The sequence below is a fragment of the Vicia villosa genome, unplaced genomic scaffold (assembly GCF_029867415.1).
Source record: "Vicia villosa cultivar HV-30 ecotype Madison, WI unplaced genomic scaffold, Vvil1.0 ctg.000422F_1_1, whole genome shotgun sequence".
Classification (NCBI taxonomy): Eukaryota; Viridiplantae; Streptophyta; class Magnoliopsida; order Fabales; family Fabaceae; genus Vicia; species Vicia villosa.
The window spans coordinates 703,801-726,444 of NW_026705199.1; the positions used below are offsets into that span (position 1 = coordinate 703,801).

The 22,644-nt window shown below is 38.2% G+C and overlaps 2 protein-coding genes across 2 annotated transcripts; both read right to left on the reverse strand.

Moving 5' to 3' along the window:
* Window positions 1-1,084: 1,084 nt before the first annotated feature.
* LOC131628046 (putative GEM-like protein 8) lies at window positions 1,085-2,946 on the reverse strand. Its single transcript, XM_058898906.1, has 4 exons — window positions 2,585-2,946; window positions 2,409-2,489; window positions 1,888-2,162; window positions 1,085-1,771 (listed from the first exon to the last, which is right to left on the reverse strand). The coding sequence occupies exons 1-4, from the start codon at window positions 2,718-2,720 to the stop codon at window positions 1,583-1,585; spliced, it is 681 nt and encodes a 226-aa protein (XP_058754889.1). The 5' UTR covers window positions 2,721-2,946; the 3' UTR covers window positions 1,085-1,582.
* Window positions 2,947-4,286: 1,340 nt separating this feature from the next.
* On the reverse strand, window positions 4,287-5,414 carry LOC131628081 (F-box/kelch-repeat protein At3g23880-like). Its single transcript, XM_058898939.1, has one exon. The coding sequence runs from the start codon at window positions 5,412-5,414 to the stop codon at window positions 4,287-4,289; it is 1,128 nt and encodes a 375-aa protein (XP_058754922.1).
* Window positions 5,415-22,644: the final 17,230 nt, after the last annotated feature.

Sequence of the window (22,644 nt, forward strand, 5' to 3'; positions counted from 1 at the left end):
TACGTCTTGTGTTCAATTTTCATGAAAGACAAAAATTTTAGCTTTCATATTTAACATTTTAACAACCAAACAATAAAATAATAATAAAAATTTTCACATGGAATTAGAATAAATAAAAAAATAAAAAATATCACCTAAGCCAACCACGTCATTAAAAATAATAATAAAAAATAAACATAATTAAAAATAATTCTGATAAGCAAAATAGCTATTATCTCTAATTAAAAAGAGTGGCTTGAAAGGCTCTGGATGATTTGTTGACTAAGGGAGTCACAAATGATGTGCTCAAAAGATTGAAGATGAGCATGGGCATGGAAGATTTGGAGTACTTGAAATAATGTGAGGTGTTAAGAGAATTTTAAGTATTTCAAGTGCTGTAACCGGTTAACACGGAAGTGTAGCTGGTTACAATTGTATCAAATTAGTCAAATAAGTTGCACAAGAAATGCTTTTGAGTTTGCTGTAACCGGTTAGACCTGATAGTATTTTTTCGTTTTGTGTCTGTTGTAACCGGTTACAAGTTTGTGTTAATCGGTTACAGCCCCGAATTTTTTACTTTTCTGGCTTTTGACTTGATGCTTTTCTATACCAGTTGTTGTATAAATACCATGAGAGTATGTTTGTAATGTAGAATGAATGAAATTATAATTTCTTACCCTCAAATATATATATATATATATATATATATATATATATATATATATATATATATATATATATATATATATATATATATATATATATATATATATATATATATATATATATATAACTCTCTTCTTTCTTACTTTCTCCTTCTTCACATACTCGAACCTTTATTGTTTACCATTTGTGTGAGTATATGTTCCAACAATTACAACATATTGTGAATCACACTAGCTTATACCACTTGTAATAGATATTTTTTATCATAATATCTTATCATTGTTGATAGATAAAGAAGTAATAGACGAGACCAATATAGTTAGTCCCTGCAATATCAGTATCAGGTATTGTAGAAAAGCATAAATTGCAGAAAAAGTTTTTTCTTTAAAATGCCGAGCGACATGGAGGACATAAGACTTATTGGTCAAGCCAAAATAATTGCGGCAAAAAACTCCCACCTAGCAGAGTTAGGGAGGTGTTCTTATATACTATAAGCTGTTTGAGCTAGATTACAATTAATTAGCAGATAACTTAATACAGAAGCAACAGAAATGCTAATTAAAATTAGCCCCATCACTTTTAGTATCTATCCTTAATCTATATAATACAACACTTAACATGGCTAATAGAAAAATAAGTAACAGACGAGACCAATGGAGCTCCCTATTATTTATTAAAATGAATCATAGTCGAATTAGTTTCTGTCATATGATATTAAATGTAATTGAAGATTTACCCGAAACGTATCTGATGTTTAACTTTGTTAAAGCTGAGTTTAACAACTTTGTCTGTTAGAATGTGGAATGGAACCAAAAGTTTAAAAAACAGATATCTTTTTCTATTAACAAAATGATGTAGAACATTTGTGCATATTTGGAACCTCTGCAACTTCAAAAAATAATTGATGAAGCAGTAAGGATAAACAATTTGACTATTTCTACAACTTCTCTCTATGAGATTGAGAGATAGCCTGCTGGAGATATCTTAAAGCTTTCCGGTAATTAAAAAATCCCATAAACCAAAAGTCGAAACCATCCACGGTGACTATTTCTATGTACTTTTCTGAAGGTTTCATCACATTTTGACTTTGGTTGACCTGCTCTATCTTTTCATGTGGAATAGAGACCTGAAGTAGTAAACAAATTAAGGTTAGTAAAGCTTACATACTTACAAAGTGTGAAGAAAAGGTAAACGAAATTGAGAGCATTGACATGAAAGTACGACAAAAAGTAAGAAAATCACCTTATATTGGACTCTTATTAATTCTCCTTTGGGAGAAGTGGTCTTGATGGATTTGTCACTACAAAAAGCAACTTTGTGAGTTGATATGTAGAGAAGGCCAGCTATAGGACCTGATGTGGTTGATATGTAGCAATGCGAAGCTTTCAATAGCTTCTCTCCATCTTTAACACTAAAAAGTTGCATAAACACTTTCTCTACTCCACCAACCTGAAGAATTCTTACTCCCAACTTTAATTTCCCTTTTACCGTTTCTGTTATCTTTGGTCCAAGTCTTACTGCAATTTACGAAAACAATTTCAAGCAATAAGTTTTTTTTTTTTAAATAAGCAATTGATTACGAAATCGCACTAGGGGTGCAACCCAATCGAACAAATTACAAATTCGGAAAGCAAATAAGCGGTAACTTGTACCACTCGTAAAAAGAAGAGAAAGAAGAGTTAAAGAAGCTTTATTCTATTTTCCAATCATGCCAAATTTTGTTATGAATGACAGAATATTTGCAGTCTTCTAAGGGTACATACCATGCTCTCGGACTCCATGTGCAAAACCATCACTCTTTCTCCCAAATATGTTCATTTTTGTCATAACAGAATTGAATTTACCTGAAAATATCAAAATGAATCAATGAAATTAAATTTGAAAGAAGCATTATTGAAATATAGTTTTGATTTGTTATTATCTGTGTGTTTGTTCATACCTTGCTTTGATTTTGTGATGGATTTGTTGTATATGCTAGAAGAATCAAGCAAGTATCTTGTTGACGACTTCCCGGTTGGGTAAATAGAGGAGATATAAATTCCATTAAGTAACTCATTAAGAAATGAGGTTTTCATTTTTGTTTGATGTTTCTTGCCTTTGAAAAGGACTACTAGCTTGTGAGAAGTATTGGAAAGCTCTTGTAAATTTTGGTAGATGAATCCTTGTATTGTAAAGGGGTATATATATGGTTAAAAGAAAATAAGATGAAAGTTTAGCTTTAAAAGGACGAGTCAGCTAGGAATCATCATGAAGAAGACTAAAGGAAAATAATTCAAAAGTTGAGGATTGCATGTTTAGTTGAAGGATTTGTGTTAGCTTTTATGTCTATGCATTTATCTGGACATATTTCTAAAAAATGGGTGGAATTAAATAATGATAGTATGGTTCTATTGGACAATGCTACATGGTTGATGACAAAACAAGGTTTGTTCAATTAAAGCATTGTGAGGTGGAATGAAGCTTTTCTGATGCTATTTTTAACTTTGTGATGTCAACCTTGTTTAACTTTTCTCTTTTGAAAATGTAACAAAAAGTAAAGAGATATTAATATTACTATACTCTATACAACATAACATAGTGATAGAGCACTATATACATTCCCATTTGGCTATCAGTGTTTGCAATCAACACATGTGTGACTGACATGGCCATTTGCTGTTTGGATTAGAATAGATATCATAGCTTTTACTGTGTGTTGTTTAATTTGAAGAAATTGGGAGGACCACTAAACATTGCATTTCAAAAGATGGCGCCAATGTTTTTGGAATTGGGAATCACTAAATCATTCCCATGTGCATCCATCAGTCCATATTCACTATTATTGTATTTTCCAAATGAATCTGTTTTTACGACGTCTTGAATTTCTAGTTTTACCTGACAAAGTATGTATCATAAAGTGAACATGGTGACAGGGATAAAGTTATGGGACATGAAATTGTGTTTATGTAAGATATGAGAAATAACTTGTCAGCTAAGGAACCCTGTCATATTTTAGGCCGGCTATATGAGTATCATGTTGTGGGGGCAGTAAGGTAACACAAACTTTAGTTTGAGAAAAATTGAATGCCAAATCATTTCTACGTCATCCATCTTATACCTGTCATATTCTTTATCTTCATTCATGGATTATTTATCATTTGTGACATTACTGCGCTCTAAGCATTGTCGCTGGAAAATAATTATATAAAAACCAACAAATGATATAGAAAACAAAATTGATTTAGTTGTTGTCACAAAATATTCCATATCTATCTAAATACTGAATGAAGCTTGTTTGAGACAAAGGAGGCAAAACATAATGTGATTCTTGCAGCAAAATATAGAAATCAACAGATGATATAGAAAATAAAATTGAGAATAGTAAGTAAATAATAAGAGAAATTTGTTATATGTGGCGGAAGATTTAAATGATTGTTAACTATATTAAAATGTAAAGGTCGGCGACAAAACTAACAGCTCTAACAAACAAATAAATGAAAAATAACAAAACAATTTTTCAAGTTACATGCTCCATACACCATAAATTAAGAGTAATCCATAAAGTCACTAGTAATCAAACTAAGCTTAAAATAAATAACAGGATGATGTGTTAACTTAAAGGTTGCAGCCGAGTCTGTAATCTACGTCATATAGAACAGCATCTACAAAGGTGATATCAAACTCTCAACATAGACGTCTGGTGTCATCGCATAATTTTGAAAATTAGGAATCTTAAAAATATTATTTATGGAATCATAAACCACCAAAGTAAAGTACCCACTCTTCATAACCTCCATCAGCACTTGATCATCCTTTGAAATATAAAACACCTCGGAATAGCTATAATAATGATAGTCTCTCATGGGAGGAACCGTTAACAATTTAGTCCAAGACTTTTGATTACCATATTCCTTCATAATCCAAACATCACAAAACATGTCCCTGTAACAGAAGAGAGACAAACAACCCCTCAATATCCCTAAGGTAGCAACACAAGAAGTTGTGAAATGCACATCAAAGACGGGCAGCAAAAGCTTTTGATAGGACTCTTTCTCCAAATCAAGAGAAACAATGTATTGTGCGCAACTATCAGATTCATGTGTCAACCAATTAAGAGAGTCATTCACAAATGTTCCCGATCTAGACCCACGAATGAGGTTAGGACCTGGATAGTCTTGAATCCTTGTCCAATAATCAGTACCCAAAGTATGAACATGGACTTCTTTTTTTCTACTACTAGTATAAACCGCAATAATCTTATAATTATTTGTGAAACGATCATACACTAAGGTATATAAGGTTTGAAAGTATCCTTCATCTGAAAATGCTAAAGGAGGCAATATTTTGAATTTTCGAATAGAAGGATTACACAAGAGAGCCGAAGAATTATCTATCTTAAAACATATGATGCCGTCACAAGTGGAAGCTCTATTAGCATATAGTATTCTTTTGTTAAGAGACTCACGTAGAGAGTAGATGGACATAGTAATGTGTGCGGAGCTGAAGAAAGAGGAGATTGGAGAATGAAATAGAACGAACTCAGGTGAAGATAGGATGAGGTGGTGGCGGTCATGGCGGGAGGTTGACAAGCGGAGGTGGTTGTTGGCGAAGTTGGAATCTCGGGAGATGAGAGAATTCCATGATTTACAGACGCAGCGGAGTCGAAGGAGGTGTTTGACAGGGAGTTTACACAGTATTTCTTGTTCCACCAGATGGAACGGAAGATGCAGTGAAGTTAGGGTTGGTTGAGGTTGTTTCCTCCGTAGAAGCGGCGGCGTCTTTTTGGCCATCATGACGGTCGTATCAAAATCCTAAAGAGAAGAAGGCTAGGCAACTGAGTTTCAGAGTAACCGCTTTATAAATTTATTCCGGTTAAACTTTTCTGTTTTTTTATCATTCTACGATTCCTTATGAATCAAATAACCTATTTTTTTAAAAATAATTTAATAAACAATTTATGAGAAATATTTGCATAAATATGAATATAAATCCATAATTTTAGGAACTACTCCAATAAATAATTTAAGAGAAATACTAAGATGAGAAAGAATTTAAATTTATTTAAAATTTTATTTTATTTTTAAATTGAAAGTATAGGTGGTTGTGAGGGGAGAGATAATTTTATTTTTATTTTTTAATTAATAATTGTGTTTAAATATTTTTCATAAATTATATCTATTTTTTGTCAAAAAAAACTTATATTCATTTTTAAATCCCTAACAGTGGTAAGGATTGTTTTTTATGCTATGAGTTTTTTTTTTTTTTTGTGTAAGCAAGATTTCATTAAAACGGAGAACTAAATGTTCTCAATATCTGATTACACATAAACGGGAAAACCCCGCCAAAAAGAAATTACAGACCATTTAGACTTACGAGAGAAATAACAACGGATCCTTGTTAAACTCGTAAAAGCTACAAATGGGGTGGGTAATCTCTCCAATATACGACCATTTCCAAATCAAAGATTTAATCTTCCATATAGTATTATTCACATCCCAAACTTCATTACGGAAACAAATTCCATTCCTACTAATCCAAAGAATCCACAAAGTAGCTAACCACACAACTCCTAATTTACCCGCTTTAACTTTGTTCTTTTTACAAAAAACAAACCAATCCATGAAACACATTTTGCACTCTTCTTCCATTACCTTCCAAGGCTTCCCAATCCAAACCGAAATATCCCTCCAAACCACCTCCACCACTTTGCAATTCAAAAAAGAGTGTTCCCGATTTTCCGGATCGATTCCACAAAAAACACATTTTAAATTATCCGGAGACAAAACTATACCTCTAACCAAAAGTAAATCCTTAAAAGGAAGCCTATTCACAAAAAATCTCCATCCAAAAGCTTTGATTTTGAACGGCACTTCCAACTTCCAAATTAACGTTAGCACCTCATTAAACTTCTCAAAAGGTCCAAAAGGAAGCCACTTACTAACAAAGAACCGGTAACAAGAAGCCACGGAAAACAAACCGTCCCCCGAATACTTCCACCCGACTTCATCCTTTCCAACCGAAAGAGGGCCGAACCCCACCAAAGAATTCCGGAAAGAATCTCACTTCGATCTCAAAAAAATACTAGATAAATGATTATCCAAGATGCCACAATCTCCCCATTCCCAATTACTGTTATGGCACCCTCCCATACACGCTACGGAAACATTTTTCAAAGATGAGAGAGAAAATAATTCCGGGAACTCCTCTTTTAAGCTCTTGTCATTCCTCCATATAGCCTCCCAAAACGGAGTCGAAAACCCATTTCCCAATTTAAACACACAATGGGCGGAAAAAGGATCCTCCCCCCCAATATCACCAATAGAAAGTAAATCTTGCCACCAAAAAGAAGAAGAAGAAGAAGACGAAGAAGAAGAAAACAGAGAAGAATTAAGAGGAGAACGAAAAAGAGACTTACCTCCACAAAAGGTCTTCAAGGATACATCCCCGTAACGCGCTTTCAACAAGTTATACCAAAGCGAATTCTCTCCCTTTAGTATTCTCCACCTCCATTTGCTAAGAAGAGCCAAATTGAAGTCGGAGATATTTTTTAACGCAAGACCACCATAATCTACCGGTAAACAAACATTCCTCCAACTAACCCAATGGATACGCCTTTTATTGTCCTCCACCACTCCTCCCCATAGAAAATTACTTTGTAAGCGAGAAATCTCTTTGACAACCCTTAAAGGCATCTTGTAAAAAGACATGGTGAAAATTGCAAGAGATCCTAAAATAGATCTTAAAAGGGTTATTCTTCCCCCTAAGCTAAGAAAACGGTTCTTCCACCCCGCAAGACGCTTCTTAATCTTAGTTAAGAGAGGCATCCAAGAAGTGTATTTCCTTGGATTACAACCAATATTAATCCCAAGGAAAAGAAACGAACTATCCTCCACTTTGCAAGAAAGCACATATGCGGCGGCTTGAAGAAAATTGCTCGTCACATTAAGCCCTATCAACTTACTCTTGTGGTAATTGATCCCAAGGCCCGAAACCATCTCAAACGCCTTCAAAACCACTTTAATCGCCCAAACTTGATTCCAACTTCCCTCACCAACTAATAAAGTATCATCCGCAAATTGAAGGATATCGACACCACAATTCCCACCAAAATCCACACCTTTAAAATCCCCATTAGCAACCGACTTCCGAACAAGACCCGAAAGACCTTCGGCAATAATAACAAAGAGAAAGGGAGATAAAGGATCTCCTTGTCTTAATCCTCTCTCAACACAAAATTCCTTCGTCGGGCACCCATTAACCAAAACGGACATATTGCTATTAAAAACTAACCTTTCCATCCACCTCCTCCACTTTTCACCGAACCCCATTCTTTTTAACATATATCTAAGAAAATTCCAAGAAACCTTGTCGTAAGCCTTCTCAAAATCCACCTTAAAAAGAAGACAACCTCTACCCTCTTTCTTCGCAAAATCCACCACTTCATTAGCAATCATCACCCCGTCAAGAAGAAACCTATTCGGGACGAAAGCACTTTGACAAGAAGAAATAATGGAATGAAGAACCTTTTTCAATCTACCCGCCAAAATCTTGGAGACCACCTTGTACATACAACCCACCAAACAAATGGGCCTATAATCATCCAAAGAAACCGGAGAAGAAGATTTTGGAATCAAAGTCAAAAAGGAAGAAGTTACCGCCTTAGAGATAAAGCCACCGGAATGAAAATAATGAAAGTAATTCAAGAAATCCTCCTTGATGAAACTCCAACATTTCTTAATAAACAAAAAAGAAAACCCATCCGGGCCCGGACTCTAAGGCCCGGACTCTAAGCCTTTTATTTCACAAAAAAGAAAACCCATCCTATCAAAAAGCCTTTTATTTCCTCCTTATGAGTTGCTTACACATTTATCTTAACAAGCTACACATATTTAACATTATGTATAAGAAATATTTTATTTTTAATTCTTTTATGAGTTTAATTGCTAGGTACCGTAAGTGTAAAAAAATTTATATTATCAATGCATCACAACCATTCAATTATATATTATTTTTAAAAAAATTAAAATAAACGTCAAACACTTTTAATAAATTAGTGGTTGTGACTCACTAACGGCATATTTCAGTTAAATTTTTATTTTATAAGGTACGGACACACGGGTTAAAATATATTTATACGTTGCAATTGTAAATTTTATTTAATTTAAACTTGTTTATTTACTAATTTCTTGGAAAAAATAAATTACATTAACATATAATAAAATTTAAATTTAATTTATTTTGTTTACAAAATAGCCAAAATTATTTATTAAATAGATATTTAGTTATTTACTATTTATGCTTTTTTTTTGGAATAAATAAACTTTTTATTTTCAAAAACAATTAATTACATCCGATTAATCGATCAAAGAGATGAGTCACTCATCCAAACAAACTAAGGAGTAAACGAATCCATAATCAAGTGGCCTCTAATATTTTTACTCATGCTAGCTCTTATCAGAATATTATGCAAGATGGACTTCACTACATTAGGATTTATTTCTTCATGGTTGAACACTTTCTTGTCCCGCTGGTACCAAATGTCATAAACACTTTCAGCAAGTGCTATTTTCAAAAGGCTTTTTGATAGGAATGAATAGGACCCCACAAGTGATGATGGAGATGTGTTAGTCAACAATGACAATGTTGGGCCTAAACAATAGAGGGTGTATGGGAGAAAGAATAAGAAACTGAAGTAATTGGGTAATTGGGTAATTGGCCCAGTTAATTAGTATTCTCCAAAGACAATAATTAGGAGTTGGTTCAATTAGTTAGTTTTTATTCCGCAAATAATTAGGAGTGGTTTAGTAGGTTAGTGTTCTGCCTGTTCTGGACTGGGCCAAGATTAGGCCCAACATAGTTTCAGCCCAGTAAACCTCAGAGGCCCAGGTTCCCCCGTGACCCACCTCTGTGTCTAGGATGCCCACCGTAAACATGCTTGTAGCGGTAAAAATGTGACTCGACGCGTTTGCACGCTCGAAGTACAACAGAGTCGCCACCGAACTTTATTTATTCCAAAAGGAAAGGGAAAATATCGATAAAACCCACGAATAAAAAAAGAAATGGATAAGATGGTCATCGCAACCAAATTTAGGTTCGGGAGTCGGTTAAGCAAGGGGAAGGTATTAGCACCCCTCACCTCCATCGTACTCGATGGGACCCATTTAGTTAATCTTGTGATTGTTAGCTTATTATCTACTTGCGTTATTTATTAGGTTGGAAAAAAGAAAGGGACAAAAAAAGGTTTTTTATTATTGTGCTCGCCAAGACATTTGTATCTTGTGCCTACGTATTCCCTAGTGCAATGGGAAAGTCAGAGCAATCGTAGTTCGGGCTAAAACTACGAATGTTTTGTTGATTGATTTTAGCGAGAGGTACTCGATCGCTTTCAAATGGAAATACTACGCGCACATGGATATGATATCACTACAAGAATGGATAACTAAATCAAGATAAGACATGATTTTGGCCATCATCGCATTCGAGTGGAAGATGTTAGATCTTCACATGTGGAAGTATGTTCGTATTGAAATTGAATAAGTGTCTCGTTTTATGAAAAAAAGTGTTTTAGAATGTAAAAGGGTGTGAATGAATCGAAAGTTTGTTTGTTAAGAGAAATCAAACATTTAAACAAAAGCTTAACGGCCATCGCCCAAATGTTTGAAAGAGAAAATTGTACAAGTACGTACAACCTCCTCGTAGGTGATGAAGATGATTTGATGAGTTGAAAGACATTTAATTGGATCCAAGTATTTAAACAAAAGCTTAACGGCCATCGCTTAAGATACTTGAAAGAGTATTTGCTAAATCGGGTTTTTAGAAGTCTTTAATGGAGTTTAAACATTCGAACAATGGCTTAACGGCCATCGCCTAAATGTTTAAAGAACAAATTGTACAAGTACGTACAAACTCTTCTTTCCATTATAGATAAAATGATTTGAATGTTAAAAGAAAAGCGTTTTTTGTAAAAAAAATGTGAATTAAATCGAGTTTGAAAGAGTCTTTAATGGAGTCTAAACATCCAAACAAAGGCTTAACGGCCATCGCCTAAATGTTTAAGAACAATTTGTATAGGTACGTACAAACCCTTCTTCTCCAATTAAAACTCAAGACTCGATTCAATTAATTAAAAAAAAAGCTATTTTTGTATCATTTTGAAGTATTTGGAAAGGAATTCAATATGTACAAAAGAATATATATTCTTTGTCTTTCTATTTAAGAAAATAAAAACTTTTAATTAAAATAGAATTTAAAATTTGGAACAAAATACTTTGAAAGTAATTGAGAAAATAAAGATTCAAAGGAAAAGAAATTAATTGGGCCATGGGGGGTGTAGTAAAGACAGGAGTGTAAAGCCCAACAACAAATTGAAAAAAAGTAATGGAACTTTGGGCCGAACCGGGTCAAACCCGGATCCAAACCCAGCAAAACCAACAACTTGGGTTAATTGAAAAAACCTAGAGGCAAGACAGCGTCTCGTGAATACTCCCTCCTCACTTCTCGCAGCCGTTCCTCTCTCGATTGATCTCTCACTCTCGATTGATCTCTCACTCTCGATTCCTTGCCTTCGATTCTCACCGTGATCTCTCTCAATCGATCTCTCGCTCTCGCGGATTCGCTCTCTCGATCGACAGATATAATCATACAAAATCAACCCCTGCCCCAAACAAACCCTAAAGCCCCAATTCAATGTGTTCTTCAGCGGCTACGATTACAAGCAATAACAAATGAAAAAAGAAGATTGAAAAAAAAATACAAAGAATCGAAAGATCTACATTGGAGTTCAGCAAAATGTTCCAGGTAATCCTTACACTTCAGTTTGCTTCGTATCACTTTCACCTTCGTCCTCTCTTCTGCTTGTGAGATGTTGTTTTGTGGCTCGTGCGTGGTCTGTGAGTATGCTTACGAGGGTGAAAATGTGAGTGGATCGGTTTTGTGTGTTTGCAGGATGGAGGTTCGGTTTAAGATGAGGTTGAGTGCGAGTGTGAGGATTGAGTGGTGAGTTGTGTCTCTGAGTTTGCGGCTTGGTTGCAGGGTGGGGGTTATAATTGAGTTTCGGTTTAATGGTGAATGGAGACACGGATTGAAAGTTTCTGTGTATTGTGTTGTATGCTTCTGTTTGTTATTGGCTATTGAGTGAGGTTCTGAATATGAGTGAGGTTTGAGAGTTGAAGGGTAGTTTATGGTTTGATTGTTAGTGTTATGCCCTGTGAGGTTTCGGTGGCCCCTCCTTTATTGTTGAGATGAATGTGTTTATATAGACTGAGATTAGGGTTTGAATGCAAAATTGGGGGGAAAATTAGAGTTCAATTTGAACAATTGTGGTTACTCTGAATTGTTACTTTTGTATGCAGGTTTTGGTTTAACCATTTTGGTGAAAGCTTTGGACTGGCTTGTGCATATTTTTGGACATGAGCTGCAGGCTAGAGCAGGCAAGGTGGTGTAGCAGAGTTGTGGAGCAGCATAGTGGACCGTGAGCAACGTGCAGGGACAGCACTTTAGGCAGAGTATTTGGACTCATTATGTGGTTGGAGAAAGATGCAGAGCAGCAACATGAAGAAGGACCGTTTTTTTGTTTTTTCTTTCTGTGTTGTAACATAGTAACTTGTATTGGAACACTAAAGAAAAAATAAACTACTAATTGTATTATTATATACTCTTTTTTTTAACTCTAAAAAAAATCACACTAATCAGAACTTTATTATAATAAAAAAAGCAAAAATTGACTAAAATAAAATACAAATATTCTTCACAATGTCAATTTAATTAATAATTATTTTGATTATTAAAGAAACTATTAATTTCAATAATAACAAATTTAACTATTAATTCAACTAACACATGATGCAAGGAAAACGAATATGTAAGGCGCGAAAATCGATCACAACTCAGCTGCGACGAGATTAGCAAAACGACTGAGTCAATGGACTTCACCAACAATGTCAATGGACTTCACCAACAGTCAATTATTATTCAGAACACAGTCAAAACAAATGATGCAAATGAATTGTGAAAATAGTAAAAAAAAGACTAGGTCAAAAATTGGGGTGCGACAGATGCCCCTATTTAAGTTTCTTCTATCGGAGATGTGAAGAGACTTAAATACAAAGTACTCAATTTTTGTCCTTCATATGCAAATGGAATGCAATGCATGGATTCTTTTTCGAATGCAATATGATATGAGACACTCTGAATTCTGTGGGGGGTATGGTGCCACAAAAGGCAAACTAATCAGTGGAATGTGGCATCCAAGAATAGCATTGGACAAAAACAAGGACCAATATCAGTCAGTGTACCGATGAAAGCAAAGGAGAACATTAACATCAGCTAATGTACTGATGAACAAAAGGATATATATTATCAGCTAATGTACTGACTAAAGACAAAAAGGATACACGACTCCAATTAATGTACTGAAGCGGAAAAAAGGATGATATCATCAGTTAATGTACAGATGATGTAAAACAAATCGACCTGCATCAGCCAATGTACTGATGAGGGAAACAAGAGGGAACTATCATCAGCTAATGTACTGACGAAAAGAAGTCCTATACCAGCTAGTGTACTGATAAGGAGAAAACAACCATGATCAATCATCGGCTAGTGTACTGATGAAAGAAAACATATGACAACTAATATCAGCTAATGTACTGATGAAAGTCCTGCATCAGCTAATGTATCAATGAGGGGAACAAAAGTGCATATTTTTAGTTAATGTACTGATAATAGCGACAAAAGGTGAACAACACCAGCTAATGTACTGATGAACATAACAGAGAGATGACATTATCAGCTAATGTACTGATGAATGTAAGACGAAATTGCTTTGGGTGAATGCCAAGTGAGTTGGACTTAGATCTCAAGGTAAGATGTTGATAACAACGGGACTCGAAAGAATGTAAATGAGTATGGATTTTGTTTTGATGCATGATATATGAATGATGAATGCAATGCAATTGGTCATGATAACTGAAGTAGACTCTTTTGTGAGGGAAGATTGGAACTCTGATTCCTCAACACGAGAACATTGCCAACTCTATTATGTCACACTGATGATCCCTTTGAGAAGGACTGATAAATTGCTTGGGGATTGCTGAAGAGGACTGCCCCTGACTGGCTGATTGTTGATTGATCGTTGCTTCAGTCCTTGAAATGAATGTTGGTGATACTTGCCCAGTGTAAGTCTTGAATAACAGGATCTTGAAGTAACGTGCCCCTGATAGGATCACTGATCAAGTTTCTCGGCTGTTTGAACTTCCTTGAAAGATGGTACTTACAAATAGAATGTTCATTAAAAAAAATGGTAATTTTAATGCAATGATTAAAGCATATTTTGAAATCAAGATCATTATTGGAATGATATTATTGATGTAAACAAAATGAATCAAAGGTCCAAACACAGTTGTCTAGACATTCAAAGTGATGAATAAAAGCAAAAGGTACGGTAAAACAAAATATTTGCAAAGATCTTTAGGAGTCAGGTTAACGCAACCTTGTTGTAGTATGCTTTCAAAATAAACCTTACTTCAATTAGGTCTTTTGAAGGTTGTAGCGTGGCTTGGTTCACGGTTTATGAAACAAATGATATAGGCTCAAAATTTATTTGTACCCACCCCATTCTTCGCGATGAACTTCAATCCTAGGTTCAGTTAAATCAGCTTATACATTCATGTTCCAAGAGGTTTTTGGACTTGCACCTATGATAATGATGATGGTTTAAGGACCAAGGGAATCTTTGAGATGGCAGTCACCTCTTCCTTTTAATAGTCACAACGCTTTATTGTTGTTCAAGGAAATTATTGACTTCTCTTTTTTGCTTTATATCCCTAACTTTTGCCTGAACTGTTTCTTTTTGAGATTACAGTCAGCGGGATGCACCAGTTTTGCCTAAGTCTCCTTCGTAGGTTTTAACTTAGCGGGCTTTTTCTTTGAATTTTTTTTTTGTATTGGAAAGATAGTGACTGCCTTGATAATGATTAATGATAATCACCTTGGTCACTTTTGACTGAAACCCTTATTGAAAGGTGTACTTAATGATTCTCTTGAAATTGAATGCAAAACCAAATTAACTGAGAACTACCCTGCCCCAGGTTAAAATTGCGGGTTTTTTTGTTTAAAAAGAAACTCCAACTTCGAAGGCTCAAAGGGGGATGACTAGGGATTAACTTCCTTATTTCTCCAGTGTTTGGGGATTGAAACAATGCCTGTACATCATCAACAAAGTTTTATTTGAAAGCATACAAATCAACAATTTGGGTATTTCGTTGTCATCATCCTCCCTCCAATCTTTGCATAAACAAAAGTTTGATAGAAGAAAGTGAACAAGAGGTATATTTTTGTTTTTGTTGTTTTTTTTTTTAAAGATAAAGCACAAAGATAAACAGAACGGATGTAAATGAATTGACTCAAATATGTAATGCTCATTTCATTAAAATTAACATTTAAGAACAAACAAAGTTCAATGCAATACACAATATAAAATAAGGAAATTGCAAACAGAAGGAAACAAGGCCTAGTGACTAATCAGTGACGAGGAAGATCGATCCTGTCTGAAACACTAGTAACTTGTCATTCTTGACCCAGTTGATTGAACTTCTTCTTGTTTAAGCTCTTCCATAGTTTACTAAAACATAATTCCAGTCCCAAGTGTTGAGGAACCAGTTTGACAGTGGAAAAACAAGTGTGAAGACGAAGACAGACGATATGAATTGACAACTTGAATGTATGAATATGGATGTATGAAATTTTTTGTTTATTATTTTTTTATGCAAAAATGAATGCCATGTCATGTCATGTATGGTTTACATGTAATGGATTTCAAATCATATGGAACAGAAAGATTCTGATTTCTCGGCACAAAGTGGCACACAATAGGATAGTTCTAAGGTTCTTTCCAACAAGGTTCTAGACACGGTTCTCAGAGTTACAAGCTACTTTTGAAAACTTGATCATCTAGCAAATAACTTCCCACACAACCATGTTTTCAAATGAAGCCTATTCTGAGTGTGGTTTTCGCACCTACCCACGGTAATAGTTACGTTACGCAAGTTGGGTGCGAAACCACCATTTCCTAAAAAGTCATGGTTCAAGGGTTTTTCTAAAGGTCCCTAGAGTTAACGATCCATATTGAAAACATCATCGCTCAAGTAAATAACTTACTTAACCAAAGACATCTTCTCAAAGGACCTACTCTAGGCGGGGTATTAGTATCTCCCACTTGACACTACGTCAAGCAAGTTTAATACTAACCCACCATCTTATCTTATGTGTTTCTTGAGCTCGGGCGTAGAGCTTCGTCCATAAAGTGCCAATAATCAAAAGATTCCAACCATATGATAAGAAAAGAAATCAATAAAGGAAATAAATAAGCAAATAAATAAAGCTAACAATAATACAAAAAAACTAAACTAGGGTTGACCCTCTAAGGTAGTTCCCCAGCAGAGTCGCCACTTTCTGTAGCGGTAAAAATGTGACTCGACGCGTTTGCACGCTCGAAGTACAACAGAGTCGCCACCGAACTTTATTTATTCCAAAAGGAAAGGGAAAATATCGATAAAACCCACGAATAAAAAAAGAAATGGATAAGATGGTCATCGCAACCAAATTTAGGTTCGGGAGTCGGTTAAGCAAGGGGAAGGTATTAGCACCCCTCACCTCCATCGTACTCGATGGGACCCATTTAGTTAATCTTGTGATTGTTAGCTTATTATCTACTTGCGTTATTTATTAGGTTGGAAAAAAGAAAGGGACAAAAAAAGGTTTTTTATTATTGTGCTCGCCAAGACATTTGTATCTTGTGCCTACGTATTCCCTAGTGCAATGGGAAAGTCAGAGCAATCGTAGTTCGGGCTAAAACTACGAATGTTTTGTTGATTGATTTTAGCGAGAGGTACTCGATCGCTTTCAAATGGAAATACTACGCGCACATGGATATGATATCACTACAAGAATGGATAACTAAATCAAGATAAGACATGATTTTGGCCATCATCGCATTCGAGTGGAAGATGTTAGATCTTCACATGTGGAAGTATGTTCGTATTGAAATTGAATAAGTGTCTCGTTTTATGAAAAAAAGTGTTTTAGAATGTAAAAGGGTGTGAATGAATCGAAAGTTTGTTTGTTAAGAGAAATCAAACATTTAAACAAAAGCTTAACGGCCATCGCCCAAATGTTTGAAAGAGAAAATTGTACAAGTACGTACAACCTCCTCGTAGGTGATGAAGATGATTTGATGAGTTGAAAGACATTTAATTGGATCCAAGTATTTAAACAAAAGCTTAACGGCCATCGCTTAAGATACTTGAAAGAGTATTTGCTAAATCGGGTTTTTAGAAGTCTTTAATGGAGTTTAAACATTCGAACAATGGCTTAACGGCCATCGCCTAAATGTTTAAAGAACAAATTGTACAAGTACGTACAAACTCTTCTTTCCATTATAGATAAAATGATTTGAATGTTAAAAGAAAAGCGTTTTTTGTAAAAAAAATGTGAATTAAATCGAGTTTGAAAGAGTCTTTAATGGAGTCTAAACATCCAAACAAAGGCTTAACGGCCATCGCCTAAATGTTTAAGAACAATTTGTATAGGTACGTACAAACCCTTCTTCTCCAATTAAAACTCAAGACTCGATTCAATTAATTAAAAAAAAAGCTATTTTTGTATCATTTTGAAGTATTTGGAAAGGAATTCAATATGTACAAAAGAATATATATTCTTTGTCTTTCTATTTAAGAAAATAAAAACTTTTAATTAAAATAGAATTTAAAATTTGGAACAAAATACTTTGAAAGTAATTGAGAAAATAAAGATTCAAAGGAAAAGAAATTAATTGGGCCATGGGGGGTGTAGTAAAGACAGGAGTGTAAAGCCCAACAACAAATTGAAAAAAAGTAATGGAACTTTGGGCCGAACCGGGTCAAACCCGGATCCAAACCCAGCAAAACCAACAACTTGGGTTAATTGAAAAAACCTAGAGGCAAGACAGCGTCTCGTGAATACTCCCTCCTCACTTCTCGCAGCCGTTCCTCTCTCGATTGATCTCTCACTCTCGATTGATCTCTCACTCTCGATTCCTTGCCTTCGATTCTCACCGTGATCTCTCTCAATCGATCTCTCGCTCTCGCGGATTCGCTCTCTCGATCGACAGATATAATCATACAAAATCAACCCCTGCCCCAAACAAACCCTAAAGCCCCAATTCAATGTGTTCTTCAGCGGCTACGATTACAAGCAATAACAAATGAAAAAAGAAGATTGAAAAAAAAATACAAAGAATCGAAAGATCTACATTGGAGTTCAGCAAAATGTTCCAGGTAATCCTTACACTTCAGTTTGCTTCGTATCACTTTCACCTTCGTCCTCTCTTCTGCTTGTGAGATGTTGTTTTGTGGCTCGTGCGTGGTCTGTGAGTATGCTTACGAGGGTGAAAATGTGAGTGGATCGGTTTTGTGTGTTTGCAGGATGGAGGTTCGGTTTAAGATGAGGTTGAGTGCGAGTGTGAGGATTGAGTGGTGAGTTGTGTCTCTGAGTTTGCGGCTTGGTTGCAGGGTGGGGGTTATAATTGAGTTTCGGTTTAATGGTGAATGGAGACACGGATTGAAAGTTTCTGTGTATTGTGTTGTATGCTTCTGTTTGTTATTGGCTATTGAGTGAGGTTCTGAATATGAGTGAGGTTTGAGAGTTGAAGGGTAGTTTATGGTTTGATTGTTAGTGTTATGCCCTGTGAGGTTTCGGTGGCCCCTCCTTTATTGTTGAGATGAATGTGTTTATATAGACTGAGATTAGGGTTTGAATGCAAAATTGGGGGGAAAATTAGAGTTCAATTTGAACAATTGTGGTTACTCTGAATTGTTACTTTTGTATGCAGGTTTTGGTTTAACCATTTTGGTGAAAGCTTTGGACTGGCTTGTGCATATTTTTGGACATGAGCTGCAGGCTAGAGCAGGCAAGGTGGTGTAGCAGAGTTGTGGAGCAGCATAGTGGACCGTGAGCAGCGTGCAGGGACAGCACTTTAGGCAGAGTATTTGGACTCATTATGTGGTTGGAGAAAGATGCAGAGCAGCAACATGAAGAAGGACCGTTTTTTTTGTTTTTTCTTTCTGTGTTGTAACATAGTAACTTGTATTGGAACACTAAAGAAAAAATAAACTACTAATTGTATTATTATATACTCTTTTTTTTAACTCTAAAAAAAATCACACTAATCAGAACTTTATTATAATAAAAAAAGCAAAAATTGACTAAAATAAAATACAAATATTCTTCACAATGTCAATTTAATTAATAATTATTTTGATTATTAAAGAAACTATTAATTTCAATAATAACAAATTTAACTATTAATTCAACTAACACATGATGCAAGGAAAACGAATATGTAAGGCGCGAAAATCGATCACAACTCAGCTGCGACGAGATTAGCAAAACGACTGAGTCAATGGACTTCACCAACAATGTCAATGGACTTCACCAACAGTCAATTATTATTCAGAACACAGTCAAAACAAATGATGCAAATGAATTGTGAAAATAGTAAAAAAAAGACTAGGTCAAAAATTGGGGTGCGACAATGCTCGGCAAGTCCGTTTCCACGGACCACATGGTGCCCGGCAGGACTGCTCCCCCGCGAGCCAGTCAACGCCCGGCACGAGTGCTCCCCGCGAGCACCCTCGTTGCCGAGGACCCTGCTCCTCGCAGGGCTCCTTCATATCCGACCCTTCGAATAATACGGAACCAACGTGGCCCCTAAAAGACCGCGTCTCCCTTAAACTTCGGAGCGGTTAACCAGGACAGAGGGCACTCACGCACCTCCGATATTTCCGCTCAGGAAACCTGACAGTCTCCTAGTTGGGTTTGGAAATCCAACCCAGTAGCGAGATCATGGCCCAGCGCTGGGGGCTATAAATACCCTCTTTCACTAAAGGGTCAGGTATTCACTTCTTTCTAACCTTTAGCTCGTACTTGCACTCCTTTGCTCGTCTACTCACTTTGGCATCGGAGTACCTTGCAGGTACACCCCCTCCTCCTTCCTAGAAGATCCAGTCCGTGGGAAACTTGCTTCCCTATCTTTAACAAACAAAGATCAAAGCTAATCTTTTCACGATCGTCATGGATGACAACAACAACATCCCAAGCGCTGATCCCTTCCTCCTGCAACAGCTAATCGAGGAGTCCACCCGCGAGGGGGCGAATCGTCGTAGGCAGGAAGGAAGTCGGCATACCCCCGCCGGGCAGAGAAGGCCCGGGCTTGAGACCTCGCAACCTAGGAGGCGGCAGATCCAGAACATCCAGCAGCTGCAGGGCCTCCAACAAGTTCAGAACGTCGAACAAGTTCCTCCCGAGGGACACCTTCAGAACGGAGAAGACGAGCAGGCCCGAACCCACAATGGGCCAGAACATCCCCAAAATGAGAATGAGACTGACGCCAGGGACGGGCATGCTGCCTCCTCGTTCACCCACACCTCTGACAGGCGAAGAGTCCGTCACGAAGAAGAGGAAGAGCAAATCAACATCCCCGAGGATGCCGACCCCACCACTGTCCTCCTGCTCAAAGAACTGCAGAAGACAAACAGCCTCCTCCGAATCCAGGACGACCGTATCCACGAGCTGGAAAGGAAGCGACGACACCGCTCCCCTCCGCGGAGGCGCTATCGGTCGCGTTCCTATTCCTCCCCACGCTCACCACCGAGGAGACACCGTCGGCATTCCCCATCTTCTTCACGCTCTCCACCTAGGAGATACCATCGCCGGAGATCGTATTCCCGCTCTCCACCTCGAAAGAGCAAGAGAAATCAGAGACCGGAAGCCACTGAAGAAAGAAGCCTCTCCCCTGAACGGGATCACCGAGGCCCTTCAAAAGCTGTGCTGAAACCCCGCGAACGTCCCCCTCCCCGGGACAACCGCGCTAGCCCAGACAATGTCCAGAGAAAGCCCCGGCGAGGCAGACACTCAACCTCCCCGGGACCAAGTGACGAAGAGGACTTCCGCAGCCCTCTGTCCGAAAATATCCGGAGAGCCCGCCTCCCTTGGGGGATGGAGAAACCACCAGTATTGGACCAATACGACGGAACCACTGACCTCGACGACCATATTCGGAGCATCGAAGCTGTCATGGACTATCACGTCGTCAAGGGCTCTATCAAATGCCGCATCTTCCCGACCACCCTCAGGAAAGGAGCAATGACTTGGTACAGAAACCTCTGTCCCAACTCCATCCATTCCTGGACCGAGCTCAAAGAACTCTTCTTGAGCCACTTCACAGCCTCCCGTCGGCAACCAAAATCGGAAGCCAATCTCGAGGCCGTGATACAAGGACCCAACGAACCCCTTCGGGATTACCTCGACAGGTTCAACAAGGAAGCCGTCCAAGTACAGACGGCCGACTACATGAAGAGATACCTCTTAGAACGAGGACTTCTCCCCGGCAGTGACTTCAAGAAGGCCATTAAAATCGAGAAGGTGCACACTATGAACGCCCTCCTCCGCAAAGCAAAAGCATTCATCGATTTCGAGGAAGGCGAGGCAGCCGCGATCAAAGCTTCGAGGGGCAATGATGCTGCTCGCAGCTCGAACCTCGACGACTCAGGCTCGCGTCGAGGACATGATAAGAGGAGAGACGATAGGTCCCGTGACGCCAAAGAGCGCCGAGGGCCGGCAGGTCGGTTCAACGAATACACTCCCTTGAACGTCTCGCGCGAAAAAATCCTGGCCGACTGCCAAAACACCGAGTTCAAGAACTCCAGCATCAGGCCCCCGAAGCCGAATCCTACCAGACCGGGGACTGACAAATCCAAATACTGCAAGTACCACAAGAGTCACGGGCATCTGACCGACGAATGCATACATCTCAAAGATGCCATCGAGACCCTGATTAAAGAGGGCCACCTGTCGAAGTACACGAAGAAGGGAGAACCTCCCCGAAGAGAAGCCCCTCGGAACTCTGACAAGGGCAATTCACCAGACAGCCGACCGCTTCAAGTCGCACTGTCCATAACTCGACTGGAAGACTTCATCCCTTCGGTCGGTGTGACGACTGCCTACAGCACCTGGGAACACTTCCCGACCGCAATGGTCATCTCCAACGGCGGTGACCCCGGCTCTCTCCCCATCAGCTCAGTAAAAAGAAAATTCGATGAGCTGATCAGCGCCAATTCGGACCTCGCCCCTACTCTGCGGAAGTTCAAAGGAAAATCAGATCCGATCACATTCTACTTGGAAGAACTGCCCGGCGGAGCTCCGAACGCCACGATCCCTCTGCTCGTCCGAGCCAAAATGGCTAACTTCGACGTCCGTCGAGTCCTGGTCGACGAAGGCAGCTCGGTCGACATCATGTATTCTCACCTCTTCCGAACACTCCAGCTAGACGACTCACACCTCACTCCTTACGTGGGTTCTGATCTCCAAGGCTTCAACGGGGCTACCACCAAACCGTGGGGTTACGTCGAACTGATCGTCACCTTCGGGGAAAGGGAAGCATCCAGGCAGGTCAAGACGAGATTCTTAGTTATCGACTGCAAAACTCTCTACAACTGCATCATCGGACGCCCTACTCTGGCCGAGCTCACTGCCGTCCCTTCGACCGTGCACCTGAAGATGAAATTCTACACAAAGCGGGGACGAGTGGCCACTATCAACGCAGACATCGAAGCCGCTAGAAGGATCTTCGATGCCTCCGTGAAGGGGTTGCAACTGATCGCCCCTCCATCAGACTCCAACAAGAAGCCGAGGGCCGAAGACAAACATCATCCGGAAGATCAACACCCGCCAACAGACGTCAGCTCAGTCGACCTGGATGCTCGATTCACAGATGAAGAGCTTAAGAATGGCGAAGAGACAAGCCCAAAGGTGACTCACCCCGTCCGGCCCGTCCCAGACGGGGACTTCGACCTCATCCCGCTGGGCGACAACCCCGGCAAAGCGGTAAAAATCGGCAAGGACATCCCAGATCTACCAAGGAAGCAACTCGTAGCATGTCTCCAAGCCAACGCCGACTTGTTCGCCTGGAGCGCAGCGGAAATGCCC